Raw genomic sequence first — 21,125 nt, forward strand, 5'->3', positions numbered from 1 at the left:
GGAAGCTGTTAAGAAGAGATTGGACAACCATTTGTCTGAAATGGTAGAGAGTTTCTTGCCTGATCAGGGGGGTTGGACTAGAAGACCTCCAAGGTCTCTTCCAACTCTTGTTATTCTAAGTCAAGAAAGCGGTGCTAGTCAATGATTTCTGACTAATAAGCAGGAGCTCATCCCGTTCAAATCCCAGTCTCCAGTTTTAATTGGTGTTTAAAGAAGTGACCCATGTTGCTTTGAGAAATTTTATGAATGGTATTATATTTACTATAGCGTGTTTTTTTTCTTTTGTAGTCCCAGTATAAGAGTCATTTTGTGGCTGCCAGCTTTAGCAACCAGAAGACGGGCAGTTCTTCAGCAGGTGCCAGTGGTTGGACCAGTGCAGGCAGCTTAAACTCTGTGCCAACAAATTCAGCCCAGCAGAACTCAACTAAACCTGACAGTCCCACGGCAGTACCAGGTTTAGCAAAAGGTATCCCAGGTTTCACAAGTTCTGGAACCTTAAACAGCATCTCTAGCTTTCCAAGTGCAAGCAGTCAGGGTTACAATAGTGCAAATGCCGTCAACAACAACAGAGAAGGCAACAGTGGAGGCAGGGAAAGATACAATGACAATCGGGGTAGCAGTCGTCATAGTGACAGCCAGCGCCATGGAGATAGCAATCGCCACAGTGACGTCCAGCGCCATGGGGAAGGCTACCGCCATGGAGAAAACCGCCATGGGGATAGCCATAGACACAGTGAAGGCCGACATTCTGGAGGCGTGAGTAGCAGCAATAGTCGTCACGGAGACCCCAGAAATAATGGTGACAGCCGGAACAACAATGACCGGAACAGCAATGAAAACAGAAATATTGAAAATAGAAATAATGAGAGCAAGAAAGAAAGCAGCAACCGAGACAGCAGCAAGACAGATGGTTTTGCAGTTCCTGAACCCCCCAAGCGCAAGAAAAGCCGGTGGGATAGTTAAGCATCTGCGCTTCCCTTCAAATGGCAAGGTGTTTCTCTTTAAGAAAGGTCTCAGTGCCAGAAGTGGCTATTTGGAAGGATAAGAGTGGACAATAGCATTTCTCAAGGAAGCCTGACTCAGTACATCCAATATTAACCACCTCCCCTTAATGCCACATCGATTTTATGCTTTGGTCAAAAGAAATTCCAATTTTAAATCTAATTTCTTCATGTTCTGCCTTTGAAAAATCCATCCATCCAGAGTGGTTTTACAACACTGATTATCCTTTGGAAAAAATTTTGATTTGTTTTTAAACTAAATATTTTTAAACATAGGAATAAATGGACTTGACAGAAAGTGACTTGTTTAGGTGGTGTACCTTCCCATCCACCCATTTCTATAGTAAGAATGCTTCACACATTTTTATTCTGGCTATAGTGACTGTCTCTGCCCAGGCATAGATCCTTTGTTCCGTTCTCGTTAATTTCACGCATAGGAATAGTTCCCGGACTGTTTGAGACATTGTAGAGACCAGCAGACATTGTAAAATTGTCATGATCCTTTTGGCAGAAATCGAGGATGTAAGGGAATAGTATTAGCTCTTTTAGACCATCATCTTGGATCATGCATGGAAAGCCTGCTGCTTCATTATGGCTTGTATCAGTCTTTCAGCTGCTCTCTCTATTTTTCATCTGATGAAATAGCACTGATTAATTTAAATCCCTTTCATTTTGAATTACTGAATACCAGGTTTGATTTCCCTTTGTTTGTATGTATGTATGTTTGTATGTTTATGTTTGTTTTGTCAGTGGTTGGTAGTTTCAGCAGTTCAGAAGGCAACAAATGCAGAGCACTCCCGCTATCTTTTATATTCACTTAATAGTATCTGCATGATTGTAGCTAAAGGAGAAAGAATTAGAATTGTTTCTTAGATATGGAAAGACTACACGGCAGATACGTAGGCAATAATGCCACTTCCCCCTTTGTATGTAAACTAGGTAAGACAATGTCTTTGGCTGGAATTTGACTCCATTGATTTAGTGCAATTACAATAGTGTGTAGAATAAAACACATTTCCTGGGACAAATGGAAATCTCCATGTTAATCTATGCAACATCCTATCATTTATATTTTGAAAGCTTCCTTGCAGAAGCAGAAATTAAAGTGCACAATAAAACTGGTAATTGTAGCAGACGTTTATTTAGGCTGAAGCCTCTCTGTATCTACGAATGATTCAGGTTTACTTATATCGGCTTGTTAACAAGTATAGATTCTTGAAGCTACATTAACCTTGAATAGAGAAGACAGACCATGCATGCAGCTATGAAAACATAGGAAGCAAATAGGATTAATTCTGTTCTCAGCAATATTCATTTAGGATCTTTTTTTGCTGCTTTGTGGGTGTTTGCAAAGTTATTCCTTCCTTATAACCCCAGATCTTAGATTCAGGAGTGTGGTGGAGAGGCACCTTTCATGTATCAAGTTTCTGTAATTGGGTGGGAGGGGCAAAGCTTAAACCTTGTACATTTGGGAATGATTTTTTTGAAGAAGCAGACATGAGGAACTGTGCAAAACTTTTATTCTAAATGACTGTCATAACCTCTGGGAAGTTGATGCGAAATGTTTTGTTTGGTATTTTTAATTGCATGTTCTTAAACTTCTTTTCCCAGAGGAATAGGAAAAAAATCTTGTTTGTTGAAATATGTTCTTGCTTCGCATTTTTATGAAGATATATCTGAAACTGTGTTAAGATTCTGTGACATGCCATGTCCTTTACTTTCCATGTTTTCTTCTAATAAATGTTTTATTACTAGTATAATTGTCTTGGATGGTCTTTAGTTTAGCTATTATTTTATCCCAAATGAGTTTTGAAGGTGCAAAATACTTGATTGTTCTAATTGATACTATGAAATCAAACTGGGATCCTTAAGAAATACTGGCTGGCTTTTGTGATATACTCCTTGTTACATTATCTGAAGTTCTGTGCTTCATAAAGAAGATTTAATCATACATTTTCCTACCAGCTGTTTTTTTAGATCACTTTGAAGATTGCATTTCCAAATACAAGTAGACTAGTAAAGTGTACTTGCTTAAAGTATGTTGAATACACTGTTGGATCAATGCTTGTTTCATTAATTGTACAATCCACAATAGTTTGGCAGAATAATCAGTTCTCTTCAAGAATGGTTACTGTCATGTTGGGAATGATTTGTTAATAAATGGGACAAACTTCCATATATGTTTTTTAAAAATCCATTGTATATCACTGATGTAGAATTGATAATTAAATAACAAATCAATGTTAGAAAGAAACATTGTCATTTATTTCTCACTGTACTTCAACACAAGAATAAAATTGAACATCAAGAACAAGTTTACTTCTCCCCACACTCCATACTGGTTGAATGAGAAAGTATTCTCTACTTATAATTTACTGAAACGTAACAATTTTGCCTGTTTAATCTTAGAACCCTAAAGTGAAAAATACAAGTACAGTACTGCAATATTACAAATGAATGAATCAAATGCTTTTCAATGGTAGAATATATAGATAAGCAGTGTTGCTGGGGTTGAGCTGGCAAATTTAGGGCAAGAAGGCAGATCTCTCTTGCTGATTAGAATATTTGGAAATAAATAGGTGCAATTTTGCTAGCCATTACCTATCTCCCTGAACAGTTCTCGAGAGCCATGATAAATTATAGGCACACAACACCAGCCAGAAATGGCTAATAAATAATATTTTCATATCAATACTAAACTAGCTAACCCTAGTCATTACAGTGATGAGTAGCTCAGGATTTAATCTAGCAACTTGCTAACTAACTATGGATAGACATGTTTTTAATCTATAGCATGGTCTCAATATCTTTTTTCAGGTAGGAATTGTTTTCTAGGCCTGGAGAATCCACCAAAGTCTTAATAATCTCCTCAGGAGCTTTCTCCATCATCTCCTGACTCAAGCAGTTATATAGAGTGGAAGAAGCAGAAAAGTATTCCAGTGTAGTACCACTGCTGGTTAACTGCATAAGCCAATTTCTGGCAACCAAAGGCATAGCTATGGCTGTGGCAGAAGCTGTACCCCAGCTGGCCATACTTAGACTGATGCTATTGGTAGCATGGAATGCTAGACCACCATAATAACAGCTCCCTCCAATGCTGGTGACACGGGTCTTCTGTTTTATATCTAGTAGCAAATTTCTTCGGAACCAAGCTTTTTTAATTTCAGCTTGTACCTGGAGATAGAGACAGGTCATCAAAAAAAATTAGTTTGGCTAATTCAACATATTATATCTTGTTCTCAATTCTGAACATGTGACAACAGCAGCTTTGGCCCAAGTTATCGTGACCATAATTCTTCATTTTTTCTTAAAACTCCCAACATGTACTTATTTTCCCAATTGGAAAATTAGCCCTAAATTTCGAATTGGATAACCCACCACAGTTTTAGGATGGAATGCTACCCCAAGTTATATTTCAGGTTTGTTTTTCAAAAAGGTCAAAGGTGAATAGCAATAGCAATTGTAGCATTTAGACTTATATACCGCTTCATAGTGCTTTGACAGCTTTACAGAGTCAGCATATTGCCCCCAACAATCTGGGTCCTCATTTTACCCACCTCAGAAGGATGGAAGGCTGGGTCAACCTTGAACTGGTGGTGAGATTTGAACTGCTGAACTAGCTGAAGTAGCCTGCAGTGCTGCACTCTAACTACTGCATCACCCCGTCTCTACCCAATCAAGATTAGTGTATATTTTAAAAATGGGCATGATTTGTGTTAGCCTGATACATGCAATTGCCATTTTTGACTTTAGTTCACACAAACTAAATTAACTTATTTTATTGCTCTTTTTTAAACATGATTTATTATGCTTATACATAATCCTAAGAAAGACCCAACATCAAATACCATGGTTTAGCACAATGACATGCTAATCCAGGAGTCTGCAACCTTGGTAACTTTAAGACTTGTGGACTTCAATTCCCAGAATTCTGGACGTTGAAGGCCACAAGTGTTAAATTTGCCAAGGTTGGAAATCTCTTAATTACTAACTCAAAGTACTTGAAGTTTCTGGTCTGCATGTGAAGATTGGAAGCACTGTATTACACTGGTTCTTTTCCATGATTCAATACATCTAGTCTCTGTGAGAGGAGGTGGGAAGTCAAATCCTTGTGGAATGCCACAGGGCTCACATACAGTATTGTTCTCCATGTTTTCTAACATAATGCTGTTGAGAGGGTTATCCATTGGATTAGAGTGAGATATCAACTTCCCCTCCACCGATCAGAATGGCCTCCTTTCTGCTATTTTTCAGAAAAGGAGTCTATATCCTATCCAGCCTTTGGAGACTACTTCGAAAGGTGCTTTTTCAGGAGCCAACTGGATTTTATTGTTTTTTCTTTGAAGACATTTTGCTTCTCATCCAAGAAGCTTCTTCAGTTCTGACAGTATAGTTGGGAAAGCAAGAGCTTATATTCGTTGCAGACAGCTGGTCATTTGCATTCTTTTAGGATGCTGAAGCACTTGAAGGTTTAGAGCTGAAAAAGTTTCTTGGATGAGAAGCAAGATTACTTCAAAGAAAAATCAAGGAAGTCCAATTAATTGCCTCCTGAAAAAGCACCTTTGGGACAACTATGACCTGGATGACAGAATCTCTGCAGACTTTGGAGAAAACAGGTTTTTTTCCTGTGGCCATGGTTAGTTTCAGGGCTATGTTGAAATTGTTTTATTTGTTAAGGTTTTCACACTTTACATTTTAGGATTGTGAGCTGCTCAGGATTAATGATTGGGTTGGAATACAAATTATATGCAATCAGAATACAAATTATATACAATCAGAATACAAATTATATCAATCAGAAAAGAGGCAGGTAGGCCAAAAAGCACAGCTTTTAGCAAAGCTCTATTTTAGAAATATAAATATTTCATGCAAAGCGGTATTATTTTCCTGGAAGAGAAATATAAGTCAGATAAGGTAAATTAATAAATTGATGGCTGCCCTTGAAAACCCATGTAAACACTTATAAGCCAATTTTATACACATGCACATGTTTATATAGCTGCAAAATTCATGCTCTTACCTCACCGTTGCAAAAGCAATAAATTAGAGCCACGAAGAAGCCCTAACCAGAGAGAGAGACAAACCAAAAGTCAGAACTAGTCAGGCCAGAAGGATTCAAAAGCAAGATTCATAAGCAAAGACTCACCTGTAAAGAATTGAAGAGCATCTCATAATGCATCTGTATCTGCCAAAGTGTGCTGGAGACAGCTGTGTAAGGCGTAGCCATGAATACCATGTAATGAACACCAAAGAGGGGCATCAGGACTAGAGTTGACTTCAATAGTTTTCTGAAAAATGTGGGGTGGGGGTAGTATTTTTATGCTATCTCATATACCTAGTTTTCCAGAAAAGTGTTTCAACCTTGGCAACTTTAAGATGTGTAGACTTTAAATAAAGCTGCAGTAAATAAAACAGAATACAGTGGTACCTCTACCTAAGAACGCCTCTACTTAAGAACTTTTCTGGATAAGAACTGGGTGTTCAAGATTTTTTCTGCCTCTTCTTACAAACCATTTTCTACTTAAGAGCCCTAGCCCGGAAACATTTCCCAGGAAATTTGAGAGCAGCACGAAGGCCGTTTCTTGTCATTCCCCCTTTAATCCCGGCCATCTCGGGCTTTCTGGGCTGTTAGAGGAGCCTTTTGGTGGCGCTTAAGGAGGCTTTGGCAGTCCAGAGTGAACAAAGCATTTTCCTCTGCCAGTGCCCAGAAAAAAGAAACGCTCCCTTCACTCTGGGCAGCCCAGAACGAACTGAGAGTTTTGATTCACCTCACCTCACCTTCCTTCGGCAGCGACTGTCCTCTTCTTCCTCTTCCTCCTCCCATCCAAATTCCGAGCTTTTATTTCTCTCCTAATGGGTTTGCACGCATTATTTGCTTTTACATTGATTCCTATGGGAAGAATTGTTTCTACTTACAAACCTTTCTACCTAGGAACCTGGTCATGGAACGAATTAAGTTCTTAAGTAAAGGTACCACTGTACCTGGTTTTCCAGAAAAGTGTTTCAACCTTGACAACTTTAAGATGTGTAGACTTTAAACAAAGCTGAAGTTTGTTAAAATAAATAAAACAGAATACTGTACTGTACTTGATAATAATAAGACCAGTGAAAGGTTGATCTTTAAAAAGGACGAGAAGCTTTAAAAAAATTAAGTAGCAAGCCAAGACTGCACTTGTCCACAGTCTGCTGACTGACAGTAGTCCTCCGAATGCCCAAAACTGGGTCACACAAGCAAGCGAGGCTCCATCTGTAGGATGTAGGCAGCATGTAAAACTGCAGCCCTTCCAGTCTAAGGAAAAACCTCTCTCCACAGAACTGGTCACTGGTGCCCAAAAGGTTGGGGGCCACTGCTAGGATTATCAGAGTGGATGAGACTGGAATTTTCACTCTTGCTGGGAAGTGGATGCTTTAAACCAGAGGCCATCAACCTTTCGGACCTCACTAAATTCATAATTTTAAGTGGACCATCAATATGAATTTTTTAAAAAGATAAATAGTATTTAGTGAAATATAAAAAAAATACAAATAATTTTTCTGCGGACCACCAGTTGGTGACCACTGCTTTAAACTGTCCCTGAGATAATTTGTTCTGGATTTTTATTACGAGGTATGTTTTTTGCCACTTAAAGTCTTGCAAGATTACAGACACACCCAAACCAGCCCTGCCTACTTTACATTGTTTTGGGAACTAGAAATGAGAATCATGATGGCTGTATGCAGGGCACTTATATCTCAGAAGACCTCTCATGGACTATGAATGTTAATATGCTTGTGAAGAAGGCACAAAAGAGGCTGTACTTCCTGAGAATGCTCAGGAAGATAAATTTATCTCAGCATCTATTGTTGTCCTACTATCGCAGCACCATTGAGAGTGTCTTGACATACGGCATTCTAGCTTGGTAGGGGAGCAGCTCTGTAGCGAACAAAAAAGCTCTAGAGAATTATTAAAACTGCCCAGAACATCATTGGGCTCCAGCTACCCACCCTGGATGACATCTTCATATCTCGCTGTTCTAGGAAGGTGCATACTATTCTCAAAGACTCTTCTCATCCTGGTTACAATCTCTTTGAACTGTTGCCTTCTGGCAGAAGATATAGAACAACTAGAACTCGGACCACATGTTTCCTGAATAGTTTTTATCCCAGAGCTATACTCGCACTTAACAATGAACTAAGGGGTCACCATCAGTGAACTGTTGAACAATATTACTTGGTTTGTCATGTAGATGGTCGAGTGGTTGAGGGTGGGGAATTTGTAGTGGGTGGGACATTTATTCTATTTTTTATTCTATTTTTAAAATTTACCTATTCTGATTTTATGTATGGTAGGACTGGTCTCTGGGTGTCACACGACTTTCGTTGCCAATGACAATTTGTTGTTTTTGACAATGACAATAAATTTATTATTATATTATTATGCAGTCCATAGATGACCCAGTCCTGCCCTAGATACAATTCTATTGTGGTTAGTATAAATCAGGCTCTGTTTAATAGTTATTGGTATTGTAGGATATTTATTTTTTAAGAAAGAAAAATATTGCAAGAATTGGTGGTGAACCAGCAGGATTAACCATTTGGACTTTGCAGAAGGTGGGATCTGAAAAAACAAAAAAATCTCTTTGCTCTTAAGTTAAAAATGGAAGTGACCATTGTATTCCAGAATATTAACTAGATATTAACATTCACAATTAAAAGAACTGAAATAATTATTATTTATGTGCCTAAATGCATACCTGTACTGTTGTCGTGGATCCAATTTCCCTGTGTTTGTTTCCCACAATTTGGATGCCAGTACTCTCACAATGTTGAGGAAAAGAAAAAAGTTCGCCTATCAGCAACACGGAAACATTGAGACAGACATTTTATATAGTGATGGAATTTCGCAGTCGCTTTATTCCTCTACACCAGGGGTTGTCAACCTTAAATACTCAAAGAGGCACAAAAGTCCTAACCGGAAGCTCTCACTACAATTCTGGAGCCTAACGGAAGTCTGGTTCCCACACCATAGAGTCTCCTAGCGCTGGGTTTAATTTAATTTTTTTAAAATTTAATTCAATTCATTTAATTTAAAATTTAATTTAATTTTTATGCCACCCAACTCCCTAAGAAGTCTGGGCAGCTTACAACAACAACGACAATTTAAAAAAAAAACATTTAAAAGGAACAATTTAAAAATAATTTTTAAAAACCTTAATAAGACCGTACAAATCTCTCAATCTTTCATGGCCAGATCTACTGTGGATGGTATCTCATTCAGTCAACATCCAGGCCTGCCAGAAAAGCCAGGTCTTTACAGCTTTTGGGAAGGCCAGTAGGTTGGGGATGGTAGGGAACTCCAGAGGTAGCTGGTTTCAGAGAGCCAGAGCCACCACAGAGAAGCTCCTTCCCCACAGCCCCGCCAGCTGACATGGTTTGACTGACAGGATCTGGAGAAGGCCAGCTCTGTGGGCCCTTATTGGTTTCTGGGATCTAAGCAGTAGACAGTGGTCCCGAAGATAGTCTGGCCCTAAGCCAGTGATGGCAAACCATTTTCCCCTCGGGTGCTGAAAGACTATGGGTGTGCACTATTGTGCATGCGCGAGTGCCCACACCCATAATTCAATGCCTGGGGATGGCAACAACAGCTTTCCCCGCCCCCCAGAGGCGAGGGGGGCATTTGCCCAGGTTCGCCTGGTGCACCAGTTGCGGCCCTATTTGTATCAGGAGTCATTGCTCACAGTCACTCATGCCCTCATCACCTCAAGGTTCGACTACTGTAATGCTCTCCACATGGGGCTACCTTTGAAGAATGTTCGGAAACTCCAAATCGTGCAGAATGCAGCTGCAAGAGCAATCATGGGCTTCTCTAAGTATGCCCATGTTACTCCAACACTCTGCAGTCTGCATTGGTTGCCGATCAGTTTCCGGTCACAATTCAAAGTGTTGGATATGACCTATAAAGCCCTTCGTGCATCGGACCAGAATATCTCCAGGACCGCCTTCTCCCGCACGAATCCCAGCGACCGGTTAGGTCCCACAGAGTTGGCCTTCTCTGGGTCCTGTCGACTAAACAATGTCGTCTGGCGGGACCCAGGGGAAGAGCCTTCTCTGTGGTGGCTCCGACCCTCTGGAGCCAGCTCCCCCCAGAGATTAGGATTGCCCCCACCCACCTTGCTTTTCGTAAACTCTTTAAAACCCACCTCTGCCGTCAGGCATGGGGGAATTGAAACATCTCTCCCTTGCCCATGTAGTTCTGGTGTATGATTGATTGTGTGCTTGTTTTTTATATATTGGGGTTTCTTTTGTGGACTTTTTAACCTAAAATTGTAATTTAGATTGCTAAATATTAGATTTGTTACTATGTACTGTTTTTACCATTGTTGTGAGCCACCCCGAGTCTGCGGAGAGGGGTGGCATATAAATCCAATAAATCTAATCTAATCTCTGGAGGCCGGAAACAGCCTGTTTCCCAACTTCTGGTGGGCCCAGTAGGCTCATGTTTCACTCTCCCAAGGAGCAGGGGGAGGGTAAAAACACCCTCTCCCATCCCCCTGGAGGCTCCCTGAAAGCCAAAAACGCCCTCCCAGAGCTTCTGTGTTAGCCAAAAATAAGCTGGCCAGCACACACACGCACATTTGAGCTGAGCTAGGGCAACGGCTTGTGTGCCAACAAATATTGCTCCATGTGCCACCTGTGATACCTGTGCTATAGGTTCACCATCACTGCCCTAAGCCATGTAGGGCTTTCTAGGGGATAACCAACACCTTGAATTGCAGCCGGAGACTGATTGGGAGCCAGTGCAACTGGTGGAGAGTTGGTGTAATGTGGATGTACCTGGGTTCACCCACAATATTTTATGTATTTATTTATTTGGTTGGATTTATAGGCTGCCCTTCTCCGCAGACTCAGGGCGACTTAGAGAAACGAGAATAAAATACAATACAAAATATAACAAGAGAAATCCAACCTAAAACTCATATAAAAAACCAGACATTCACATTCATTGTTGCTATGCTAATAATAGCTCACATGGCTGTGTTCTGGATCAGTTGAAGTCTCTGAATGCTTTTGAGGGGCAGCCCCATGTAGAGCGCATTGCAATAGTAGACAATGCAGATCCAATGGACCACTTTAAAACTTAAAAGAGTACAGTACGTGATATTTACGAAAGATGCCCTGTGATATTTGAAAACTAATTTAAACCATTATAAATATGCTTAGTAACTCAGCCACAGGAAACATGTATTACCAAACTCCCAGCCATTCTTTGCCCTTCTTACCATGATTGCAGCTAAGATTGGGATCTGGTAGATCCATTTCATATTTCCAGCACTGAGGTCCCAGCATCTGACAGAGAGAGACTTACATTCAGCCATAAAACATTTTTTAATCAGAGTATGACCTACCCTCTCTCCCAACTCTTCCACAATCGCAGAAAATGATTTTTAGTATCCACAATTCTTTCTCCTCTTTTTCTGATCAGGTAGACTTTTTGAAATTAAACATTACTGGACTCAATTGTATCAACCCCTAACCCCCAACATTTCTCCCTTAGACTTTCCACGATTGACCTCTCCAGCTTCCTAAGAGGCCAGTAAGGGGCGTACATAAGTGCACTGGTGTGCCTTTCGTCCCCTGTCCAATTGTCTTTCCTTTCTTTTACCTATCATATACCGGTATATTCTTTTCCTTTCATATATCCTCTCCTCTAAGTTCACTTTTACTCTCATATATATTACCGAATGTCTATTTTTCTTCCTATGTATTTGTGTATTGGACAAATGAATGAGTGAATGAATGAATGAATGAATGAATGAATGAATGAATGAATGACTAAATAAATAAATAAATAAATAAATAAATAAATAAATAAATAAATAAATAAATACCCCCTGAGTTTACTTTCCTAGAAAGCTTACAGCCTTCTTCAGGAATTTTAAAAAAATGATCCTGGAAACTGGTGCATTGTTTTACAATATCAATGCCAATTATATAAACGTCACCCATCTACACATGTCTATACGTGGGTAAAAAAAATGGGAGTGGCATAAAACCTGGTGGGCTCTAAAAAAAATGTCCGGGATGCTGACCTTGAGTACCATTTGACATTTGGAGATTTCATCCCTATTCTCTAGAACAGTGATGGCGAACCTTTTTTTCCTTGGGTGCCGAAAGTGTGTGCACATGTGCTAGTGTGCATATGTGTGCGTGACCCCACATGCTGCCCCTCCCCACGCGCATGTTCACACAACCTCCCTCCCAGTGATGGGCTAACAAAATTTTTACTACCGCACTGTGGCTGTGTGGCTTATGCATTTTGTTTCAACATCTTTCAGTGCGAATTGGGTGCTCTGGGATGGAGCTCCAAATTTAGACTTGTTTTTCACGCTCCCCATGCTCCAGGGTGGGCTACTATCTGGACGGGGTGGGTGGGTATGCAGTGGAGTAGCAAAAATGGAGCTCCACCCCAGAGCACCCAATTTGCACTGAAAGATATTGAAAGAAAATGCAGGCTGCCCTGCATAAGCCACGATCACAGTGTGGTAGTAAACATTTTGGTAGCCCTTCACTGTTCAGAGGTCTCCTTGGAGCCTAGGGAGCCTGAAAATGCCCTCTCTGGTTTCCCTGAGGACCCTCCAGTGGCTGAAACCAGCATCACGTGCCTCTGAACAAGCGGAAAATCACCTGTCTATCATGCACGTGCACACTGGAGTTGAAATAGGGCAACAGCTCGTGTGTCGGCAGATATGACTCTACATGCCACCTGTGCCATCAAGTCCCTGGAACCTTAATCCCTCCCTGCCACTGTGGTGAGGGTAGTTTTGCTTCCGATCTTTCAGGGTAAGTTGTAAGCAAAGTAGAAGCTACATACTGTGTATCGGCCAGAGATGCTCTTACACCGGCCCAGATGGATACAAAGACAGCAGGTGACCCTCAAAGGAAGAAAGAAAGGGAAAAAAAAGCAAGGAGAAAGACATCTGGGTTTCCAGTGATATATTAACAGGACACCAGGGGAAAAACAGAATAACACGATACCTATCCCTTCACTCTGAAGGGTGAAAGAAATAGTAAATGTTGGGAACTCCACACACCTTAAGGGGAGACTACCATACCTAGTGCAGTGGAAAGGATGTCCCTGAGCTGATGCCCGAGTGGGTGGGGCTCACAATGTTAGCGCAGAGAAACTAGTAAGAGGCACCAGGGGCAGTTCTGGTGGCCCAAAAGCACTACTGAAGTAATCAGGGGCATTCTGGACTTGGAAGGGTCAAAAAAGAAGACCACGATCATGACCTTGTGACCAAAGCCTCATCCCTTGTAACACATGTAAAAGCAGCAGTGCTTTTAACTGCCGCAATTGGGGATGCCCTTTTAACTTTTGGGGTGTCTCCTGCTGCAGCTGAAATTACAAGAGTTTAAAAGCCTTTTTTACATTGAGGGTGGGGAGTAAACCTGCCTCCTCTACATTAAGCTGCTAATCCAATCTGCAGAGTCATTGATAAGTTAAGGAGAACAGCAGAGGACAACCTGTGAACTGGACTGTTCTTACCCCATCCAATGAGGGTCAGGGTCCACAGGTAGCTTTTGTTGGACAGGAAAGCCATGAAGATTAAACTGTGGAGGTAGAGGCCTTCCACCAAGATCCAATAGTGGTTGGTAGCCAGGAAGTACAAGAAGACAGTCACTGCTGCTTTGCAACCTGCCTGGAGGAATGGAGAAACACATCACGCAATCAGGGATGGGCTCCTATGGGTACGGTCAGGTATGCAAAACCGGTAGAAAAATTTTGGGCTTTGGGTATCTTTTTTTTTGCAAAAAAGATCTGTGTGTGCAGGGGTTTGGGAAGTTTGCAAAATACTTCTGGGGTCCAGGAAGGACAAAAACTTTTTTTCTTACTTAGCTCTTTGAAATCTTGGTGCATCTTATACGGTGCATCTTATAGTCCAAAAACTATGGGAATTATGCTACCGGTACTTTGAATTTACTGCCCCATTGGGAATAACTACTTGTAGGACTCATTGTACAACTTGGGACATTGCTTGAAAGATTGTATTGTTGATTTTCTGCCTTTATGAATAAAATGAGGACTTCTCTTTTTAAAACCATATTATGGGGAATGTAACTTAACTATTAATTACCAGCAACCATTCATTGAAAACAACCCCACTCTCAGGGCTTTAGAATGAAGCAGAATACAGTGGTATCTCTACCTAAGGAGGCCTCTACTTAAGACCTTTTCTTGATAAGAACTGGGTGTTCAAGACTTTTTTGCCTCTTGTTAAGAACCATTTTCTACTCCAGAACCCAAGCCCAGAAAAAATTCCCAGGAAATTTGAGAGCAGCACGAAGCCCAGCCAGTTTCCTGCTATTCCCCACTTAATCCTGGCCACCTCGGGCTTTTCTGGGCTGCCAGAAGAGCCTTTTGGTGGCGCTTAAGGAGGCTTTGGCAGTCCAGAGCAAAAGTATCATTTTCCTTTTTCTGGGCGCTGGGAGAGGGAATAAACCACTGTCAGTGCCCAGAGAAAATAAACGCTTCCTTCACTCTGGGCAGCCCAGAGCAACAGGGTGTTTTCCTTTCTCTGGGTGCTTGGAGAGGGAATAAACTGCTGTAGTGACTCCCTTTTGCTGCCTCCCATACACCTGGCACGATGCTGCCTCCCGAAGGGTCTGGGCACTGAAAGGCAAAAGGGGGCGCTTCACCCCAGCCAGATCAACTCGGCTTCAGCCAAACCGAGGAGTCACAATAGCGAAGGAAAGGCACCGGCTACAAAGCGAGCAAGTGAGAGGAGAGGGGAGCCCTTCAGCATGGGAAGGAAGAGGAAGCAGGTAGCAGCAGCAGCAGCCATCTTTCGGTCAAAGGAGCGGGAGGTTCCCCCCTCTTGCCCGCCTGGGTTTCTCTCTCTGGCGCAGTGTATGGGAGGCAGCCTCGTGCCGTGTGTATGGGAGGTGCGTGCTCCTCCTCATCGCCTCAGAGTCCCTCTTTTTTTTTAAGCCTTAAAGTTTTAGATTTTTTTGTTTCCTGTCACCTCACCTTCTTCCTTCGGCAGCGACTGTCCTCCTCTTTTTCTTCCTCCTCCTCCTCCCATCCAGATTCCGAGCTTTTATTTCTTTCCTAAATTGCTTCTACTTACAAACTTTTCAACTTAAGAACCTGGTCACGGAACAAATTAAGTTCTTAAGTAGAAGTACCACTGTATACCTCTTTGACCTCCCCCCTAATTACTGTGGTTTATTAAACAAACAGGATCCAAACAAATTTACTTGAAGCAATTGCACATCACCTGGGGGGAAGGAGTCACCAAGGAATTGGTTTTTTTTTTCATGGAATTTACCAATTGGGTTCTGGGTCCCAAAGTGAGGGTCAGCTCTGCAGCATCCCAATCATGGTCTTGTCCTTTTAAGAGTCCTTCTGGTCGGAAGGTAGAATATAAAACTATATCTTTCACAAAGATGCTCCCAGCTCGGCAGATGAAAGAGGCAAAAAGATGGAGATGGATATAGTTCCGATTGCAGTGAAGGCGCCTTTAATACACAACACACAAGAATGATTTAATTTACCCATTAATTATAGTTTTATTCTAGTTTTTATTCCAAGGAGACATATGTGTTTTATCTTCTCTCTCTCTTTTACCTTCCATATTCAGTGTTTTTCAACTGCGGCAACTTGGAAATTTATGGACTTCAATTCCCAGAATTCCCCAGCCAGTCATACTGGTTGGATAATTTTGGGAGTTGAAGTCCATACATTTTTGAGTTGTCAAGTCTTTAACTGGGAGAGACCCAAAATTTCTCCACTTCAATGCCCAGAGAAGGCTTGCATCTCTTTTTTCATCCTAATCCATTGACTAAACTGGTTGACAATAGTGAAAAAGCCAATGTTATAGCCACACAACAACGATAGGAATATACAATAGAGTAGACCTTTCTCCTTACTTGAAGAAGCAAAGGATACACATAGCAACCACAAGGGATGCCAGGGAGACAGAATAGCCAATTGTATAGATGATGTGCAAACGGTCAAACACCTCCTAGAAAAAGAAAAAAAGAAATATAATTGAAGAATGAAGCAGCTTCTTTAAGATCACTATGCTAACTTGATCTCACCAATTTCATTTGAGCAGAAACAGCAGAATGAAGTATTATATATATTGAAGGTCCAACAAATCAGGCCAATACTAAATGCTAATGTCAGTTTAGGGTCACTTACTATAATGTATTTGTATCCTATAATGTATTTGTTTGTTTGTTTGTTCATTCATCCAGTTGTTTGTTTGTTTGTTTATTGATTGATTGGATTTATATGCCGTCCCTCTCCGAGGACTCAGGGCGGCTTACAACATATTAAAAACAAAAAATTTAAACATCCTAATCCAATTAATTTAAAACTAGTTAATCTAAAACCCAAGTAACATTAAAAACCAATCATTTCCATTCACATAACAAGCATACTGTACATTATATTCATATATTGTACATTGTATTCACACAAGTATCATGCCAATAATGCAGAAGTTCATTACTACTGCCACCTCCTGCTGCATTTTAAACAAAATTTCCGAGTCTAGTTAACAAGGAAGTTCCTTAAGAACTTTTGCCATAATAATAATTGGGTCTCATTGTGCTTCATTTTTCAAATTAACAAAGCGGACAAGATGCTGTAAATTAATTGGTCAACAGATCAAGTAAAAAGGCTCTTTTCTAAAACAAATAGGCATTAAACAAAACAGTCTTTTTTTCAGTTTTACAAAAAAATATTAAGGAAGCCACAATGCAGAAGATATCCCTAATAAAAGTCATTTTCACAAGTTATTAGATTTCAATTATCAGAACAATTAAAGTGTTTATCAGAAGTGCCTGTTGACTGATTAGCTCTCTTTCTAGAGAAGAAAGATCTATAGAAAATATCAGTTAAGCATGAGATTTCTGCTAACTGAATTTGATTGGGTTTATGGCCAATCAAAGGACTAGGAGTGACATGATAGCAGTGTTCCAATACTTGAGGAGCTACCACAGAGAGAAGGGGTTCAGGCTGTTTCCCAAGGCACCAGAAGGACAGATGAGGAATAATGGATGGAAGCTAGCCAAGGAGAGATTCAACCTGGAAATAAGGAGGAACTTTCTGACGGTGATACCGATCAACCAGTGGAACAGATTGCTTGTGGAGGTTGTGATAGCTCCAGCACTTGAGACTTTTAATAGGAGATTGGATTGCCATTTGTCTGTTTATTGTACTTATACAAACCTTTGCCCAGGTTTGCCTGGTGCACCAGTTGCGGCCCTATTTGGACAGGGAGTCATTGCTCACAGTCGCTCATGCCCTCATCACCTCGAGGTTCGATTACTGCAACGCTCTCTATATGGGGCTACCTTTGAAAAGTGTTCAGAAACTTCACATCATGCAGAACACGGCCGCAAGAGCCATCGTGGGGCTTCCCAGATTCGCCCATGTTTCTACAACACTCCGTGGCCTGCCACTGGCTGCTGATCAGTTTCCGGTCACAATTCAAAGTGTTAGTTATGACCTTTAAAGCCCTACATGGCATTGGACCAGAATACCTCTGGAACCGCCTTCTACCGCACGAATCCCAGCGGCCAATAAGGTCCCACAGAGTTGGTCTTCTCCGGGTCCCGTCGACTAAACAATGTCTTTTGGCGGGCCCCAGGGGAAGACCCTTCTCTGTGGTGGCCCCGGCCCTCTGGAATCAACTCCCCCCGGAGATTAGAACTGCCCCCACCCTCCTTGTCTTTCGTAAACTACTCAAGACCCATCTATACCGCCAGGCATGGGGGAGTTGAGACACCTTTCCCCCAGGCTCTTTATATTTTATGTTTGGTATGTATGTGCTGTTTGGTTTTTAAATATGATAGGGTTTTATATGCTTCTTTTTAAATATTAGATTTGTTTCGCTACAATATTGTTTTTTATTACTGTTGTGAGCCGCCCCGAGTCTTCGGAGTGGGGCGGCATACAAATATAATAAATTATTATTATTATTATTATTATTATTATTATTTATTACTATTTCTTGGATTTATATAATGGAAACGGTGTAGGGACTCTTGCTTGAGTGGGGGGTTGCACTAGATGGCCTACAAATTCCCTTCCAACTCTAATAATAATCTACTCTAATTGCTGAAATGTTAAGATTCAGTTTACACAGGTTTCTGTCTGGATTTATTTATTTATTTATTTGAAAATAAAAGAACTTGGCTTTTGAAGAAATGTGGCTTTCTAATTTCTATTTTACTTAGATCTAAAAATCTAGTTTTCTGGACCAATGATGATAAACGAGCTGTCAACTCTCTGTTTGGAAAATATTACTCCCAAAACAGCCCCATGCAAAAGCATGCAGGATAAGAATTCTTGGGAATCAATTGATTATTGATTTATGATTATCTGTTTAACACACACACACACACAAAAACACACGTTGGTCGATAGATAGATAGATAGATAGATAGATAGATAGATAGATAGATAGATAGATAGATAGATTAGAGAGATAGATAGATAGATGGATAGATAGATAGATAGATAGATAGATAGATAGATGATAGATAGAGATAGAGATATGCAAAAAGGAAGCTGTGTTGCTCCTTCAATATACCAGGGTGATTCGACATAAAAAACATGTAATCCTTCCCTGGTACAGAGCTGAAGGGATTGGATACTGTAGCCTAGAGGTTAATTCTCTGCCTTAGGAGGCAAAGGCTGCAAGTTCAAGTCCCAGTGAGGGTATGGCTAGCTGATGAGGCCAGAACAAGGCCAAAATAGATCTATCCTAGTCTCCCTTAATTTTCAAATTCAGCAAAAACATGTGACATATAGTGATATGTATATATCTACATATATAGTATATATGTACACTAATGTAAATGTTTCCTATTGGGAAAAGTCAGGTTGGCAAGGAATTTAGAAGGGTCCATTCAAGGAAGTTCATGGAAATGTTGTTATGTTTGAACAGAGAACAAAGATTAGCAAATTTTCACCTTTTCTTGGTCCTGCCGTTCTGGGGCAAAGAAAAGGACACATTCTGTGTAATTGGCCCAGGTTTTGTTTGTATTAGGGACTAATTGCCAGTTTCCATCTTCATTGCAACATCTGTAGGCGTGACCTGAAATAAAGAACAAGAAGAAAGAGATATTGTTTGCCTCCAGAGGACAATACAAATAGTCAGTTTAGTAGCTATGAGGTTATAGTCAAAACTCCTCTATTGTCTATGTCAATGATGGCAAACCTTTTTTCCCTTGGGTGCCGGAAACCCTCACATGGACGCTATTGCATGTATATGCATGCCCACATCCATAATTCAATACCCGCTATGCACCCTACCCCTTATGCATGTAAGCGTGACCCAGGCAAGGGTCTCCTGTCGCCGCTGCTACCGGTGCGGTTGTGTGTGCAGCTCTACATGACTGGCGGGTGGATGCCCGCATGAGATTTGGTTTCTGCGCTTGCAAAGGAAGCCAAATCTCATGTGAGGATGTTAGCATGTTTGGGATTTCACCAATTTTCAGCCATTTCTTTGCTTCTGCGTGTGGAAGCAAAAAAATGCTGAAAATTGGTGAAATCTTGCATGTGTGAGTGTTATCGCGTGAGATTTGACTTCCTGCGCATGTGCAGAAGCCAAATTTCATGGGGGCACCCACCTGCCAGTCACACAGAGTTGTGTGCACAGTTACATTTTCTCTATCGGAATGCTGTCCCCCCACTGTCCCCCCAGGAACCCAATACTGTGACCACCCTCCATTCCCCCATTTCTAATGTGGCCAGACGTCCCGCTTTCCGTGGGACAATCACACTTTCTAGCAATTTGTCCCACGTCCTGGGGCATTTTTAAAAGTTCCAATTTTTTTAAACAAGCCACCATGAAACCATGAAGAAGGAAGCTCAGCTTGGTCCACTCAGCCTCCCGCAGCCGTCAATTAACACATCTGGCACCCCTTCCTGCCTCCCCACTTTTATTTTTCTTTCTTTTTATTTGCTTGCTTCCCCCTCTTCCTCTTCCACTCTTGCTCGCTCCTCGCCTCCGGCTCGACACCTTCCTGTGGCCACCACCATGGGGCTGAGCCACCCAGGCAGGAGAACTCGCTGGCCATGACAGCAAAGGCGGGAGAAGGAAAGGGAAGCACAGCCGAGGTATTTGCCCCCACTCCTCCGACAGCCTGTCCTCTGTGCTTAGAGTCGGGCAGGCGGAGTGGCCTTTGCGCCGGGCGGAAAAACCTATCCGCTCCTTCCCAGCAGCAGCTGGTCCTGGCAAGGCGTTCGCCCTGGCGCCACCAATTGAGCGACTGAGCATGCTCTGCTTCTGCCTCTGGATCTGCGTCGCCTCAGAAGAAGGTGAGAGAGGCAGTGCGGGCCACTGACGAAGAGAGAGATAGAGATAGAGAGAGAAGAAAAGAAGAGAGAGAGAGAGAGAGAGCAAGAGACAGAGAGAAAGGGAGAGAGAGAAAGAGAGAGAGAGAGCAAGAAAGCAAGAGAGAGAAAAAAAGAGACAGAGAGAAAAAGAGAGAGAGAGAGAAAGAGAGCAAGAGAGAGAGAAAAAGAGACAGAGAGAAAAAGAGAGAGAGAGAGAGAAAGAGAGAGAGAGAAAGAAAGAAAAAGAGAGAGAGAAAGAAAGAGAGAGAGAGACAGAGCATAAAACGTATCAGGAAAGACTTAATGAACTCAATCTGTATAGTCTGGAGGACAGAAGGAAAAGGGGGGACATGATCGAAACATTTAAATATATTAAAGTGTTAAATAAGGACCAGGAGGGAAGTGTTTTTAATAGGAAAGTGAACACAAGAACAAGGGGACACAATCTGAAATTAGTTGGGGGAAAGATCAAAAGCAACATGAGAAAATATTATTTTACTGAAAGAGTAGTAGATCCTTGGAACAAACTTCCAGCAGACGTGGTAGATAAATCCACAGTAACTGAATTTAAACATGCCTGGGATAAACATATATCCATCCTAAGATAAAATACAGAAAATAGTACAAGGGCAGACTAGATGGACCATGAGGTCTTTTTCTGCCGTCAGACTTCTATGTTTCTATGTTTCTATGAGACAGCAAGAGAGAGAGAGAAAAGAAAGAGAGGGAGAGAGAAAGAGAGAGAAAGGGAGGGAGGAAGAGCGAGAGAAAATAGGAGAGGAGGGAAG

The 21,125-nt window shown here is 41.4% G+C and overlaps 2 protein-coding genes across 6 annotated transcripts in view; one reads left to right on the plus strand and one right to left on the minus strand.

Moving 5' to 3' along the window:
• Nucleotides 1-2,758, plus strand: part of DDX42 (DEAD-box helicase 42) — a 30,134-nt gene extending 27,376 nt beyond the window's left edge. For all 5 annotated transcript variants that reach the window (XM_070729024.1, XM_070729026.1, XM_070729023.1 and 2 more), the window contains one exon: nt 289-2,758. In XM_070729024.1, the coding sequence (XP_070585125.1) occupies nt 289-963 (675 nt within the window). In that variant the 3' untranslated portion in view covers nt 964-2,758. The remainder of the gene's footprint in view (nt 1-288) is intronic.
• A 651-nt stretch (nt 2,759-3,409) lies between these two features.
• Nucleotides 3,410-21,125, minus strand: part of LOC139154430 (parathyroid hormone/parathyroid hormone-related peptide receptor-like) — a 30,743-nt gene continuing 13,027 nt past the window's right edge. The window contains exons 4-13 of the mRNA XM_070729028.1: nt 18,969-19,093; nt 15,912-16,006; nt 15,311-15,500; nt 13,528-13,681; nt 12,853-12,913; nt 11,261-11,327; nt 8,735-8,829; nt 6,148-6,289; nt 6,022-6,063; nt 3,410-4,175 (exon numbers count right to left, since the gene is read on the minus strand). Of these exons, the coding sequence (XP_070585129.1) occupies nt 3,789-4,175; nt 6,022-6,063; nt 6,148-6,289; nt 8,735-8,829; nt 11,261-11,327; nt 12,853-12,913; nt 13,528-13,681; nt 15,311-15,500; nt 15,912-16,006; nt 18,969-19,093 (1,358 nt within the window). The 3' untranslated portion in view covers nt 3,410-3,788. The remainder of the gene's footprint in view (nt 4,176-6,021; nt 6,064-6,147; nt 6,290-8,734; nt 8,830-11,260; nt 11,328-12,852; nt 12,914-13,527; nt 13,682-15,310; nt 15,501-15,911; nt 16,007-18,968; nt 19,094-21,125) is intronic.

This window comes from Erythrolamprus reginae, chromosome Z (genome assembly GCF_031021105.1).
Source record: "Erythrolamprus reginae isolate rEryReg1 chromosome Z, rEryReg1.hap1, whole genome shotgun sequence".
In the NCBI taxonomy this organism is placed as follows: domain Eukaryota; kingdom Metazoa; phylum Chordata; class Lepidosauria; order Squamata; family Dipsadidae; genus Erythrolamprus; species Erythrolamprus reginae.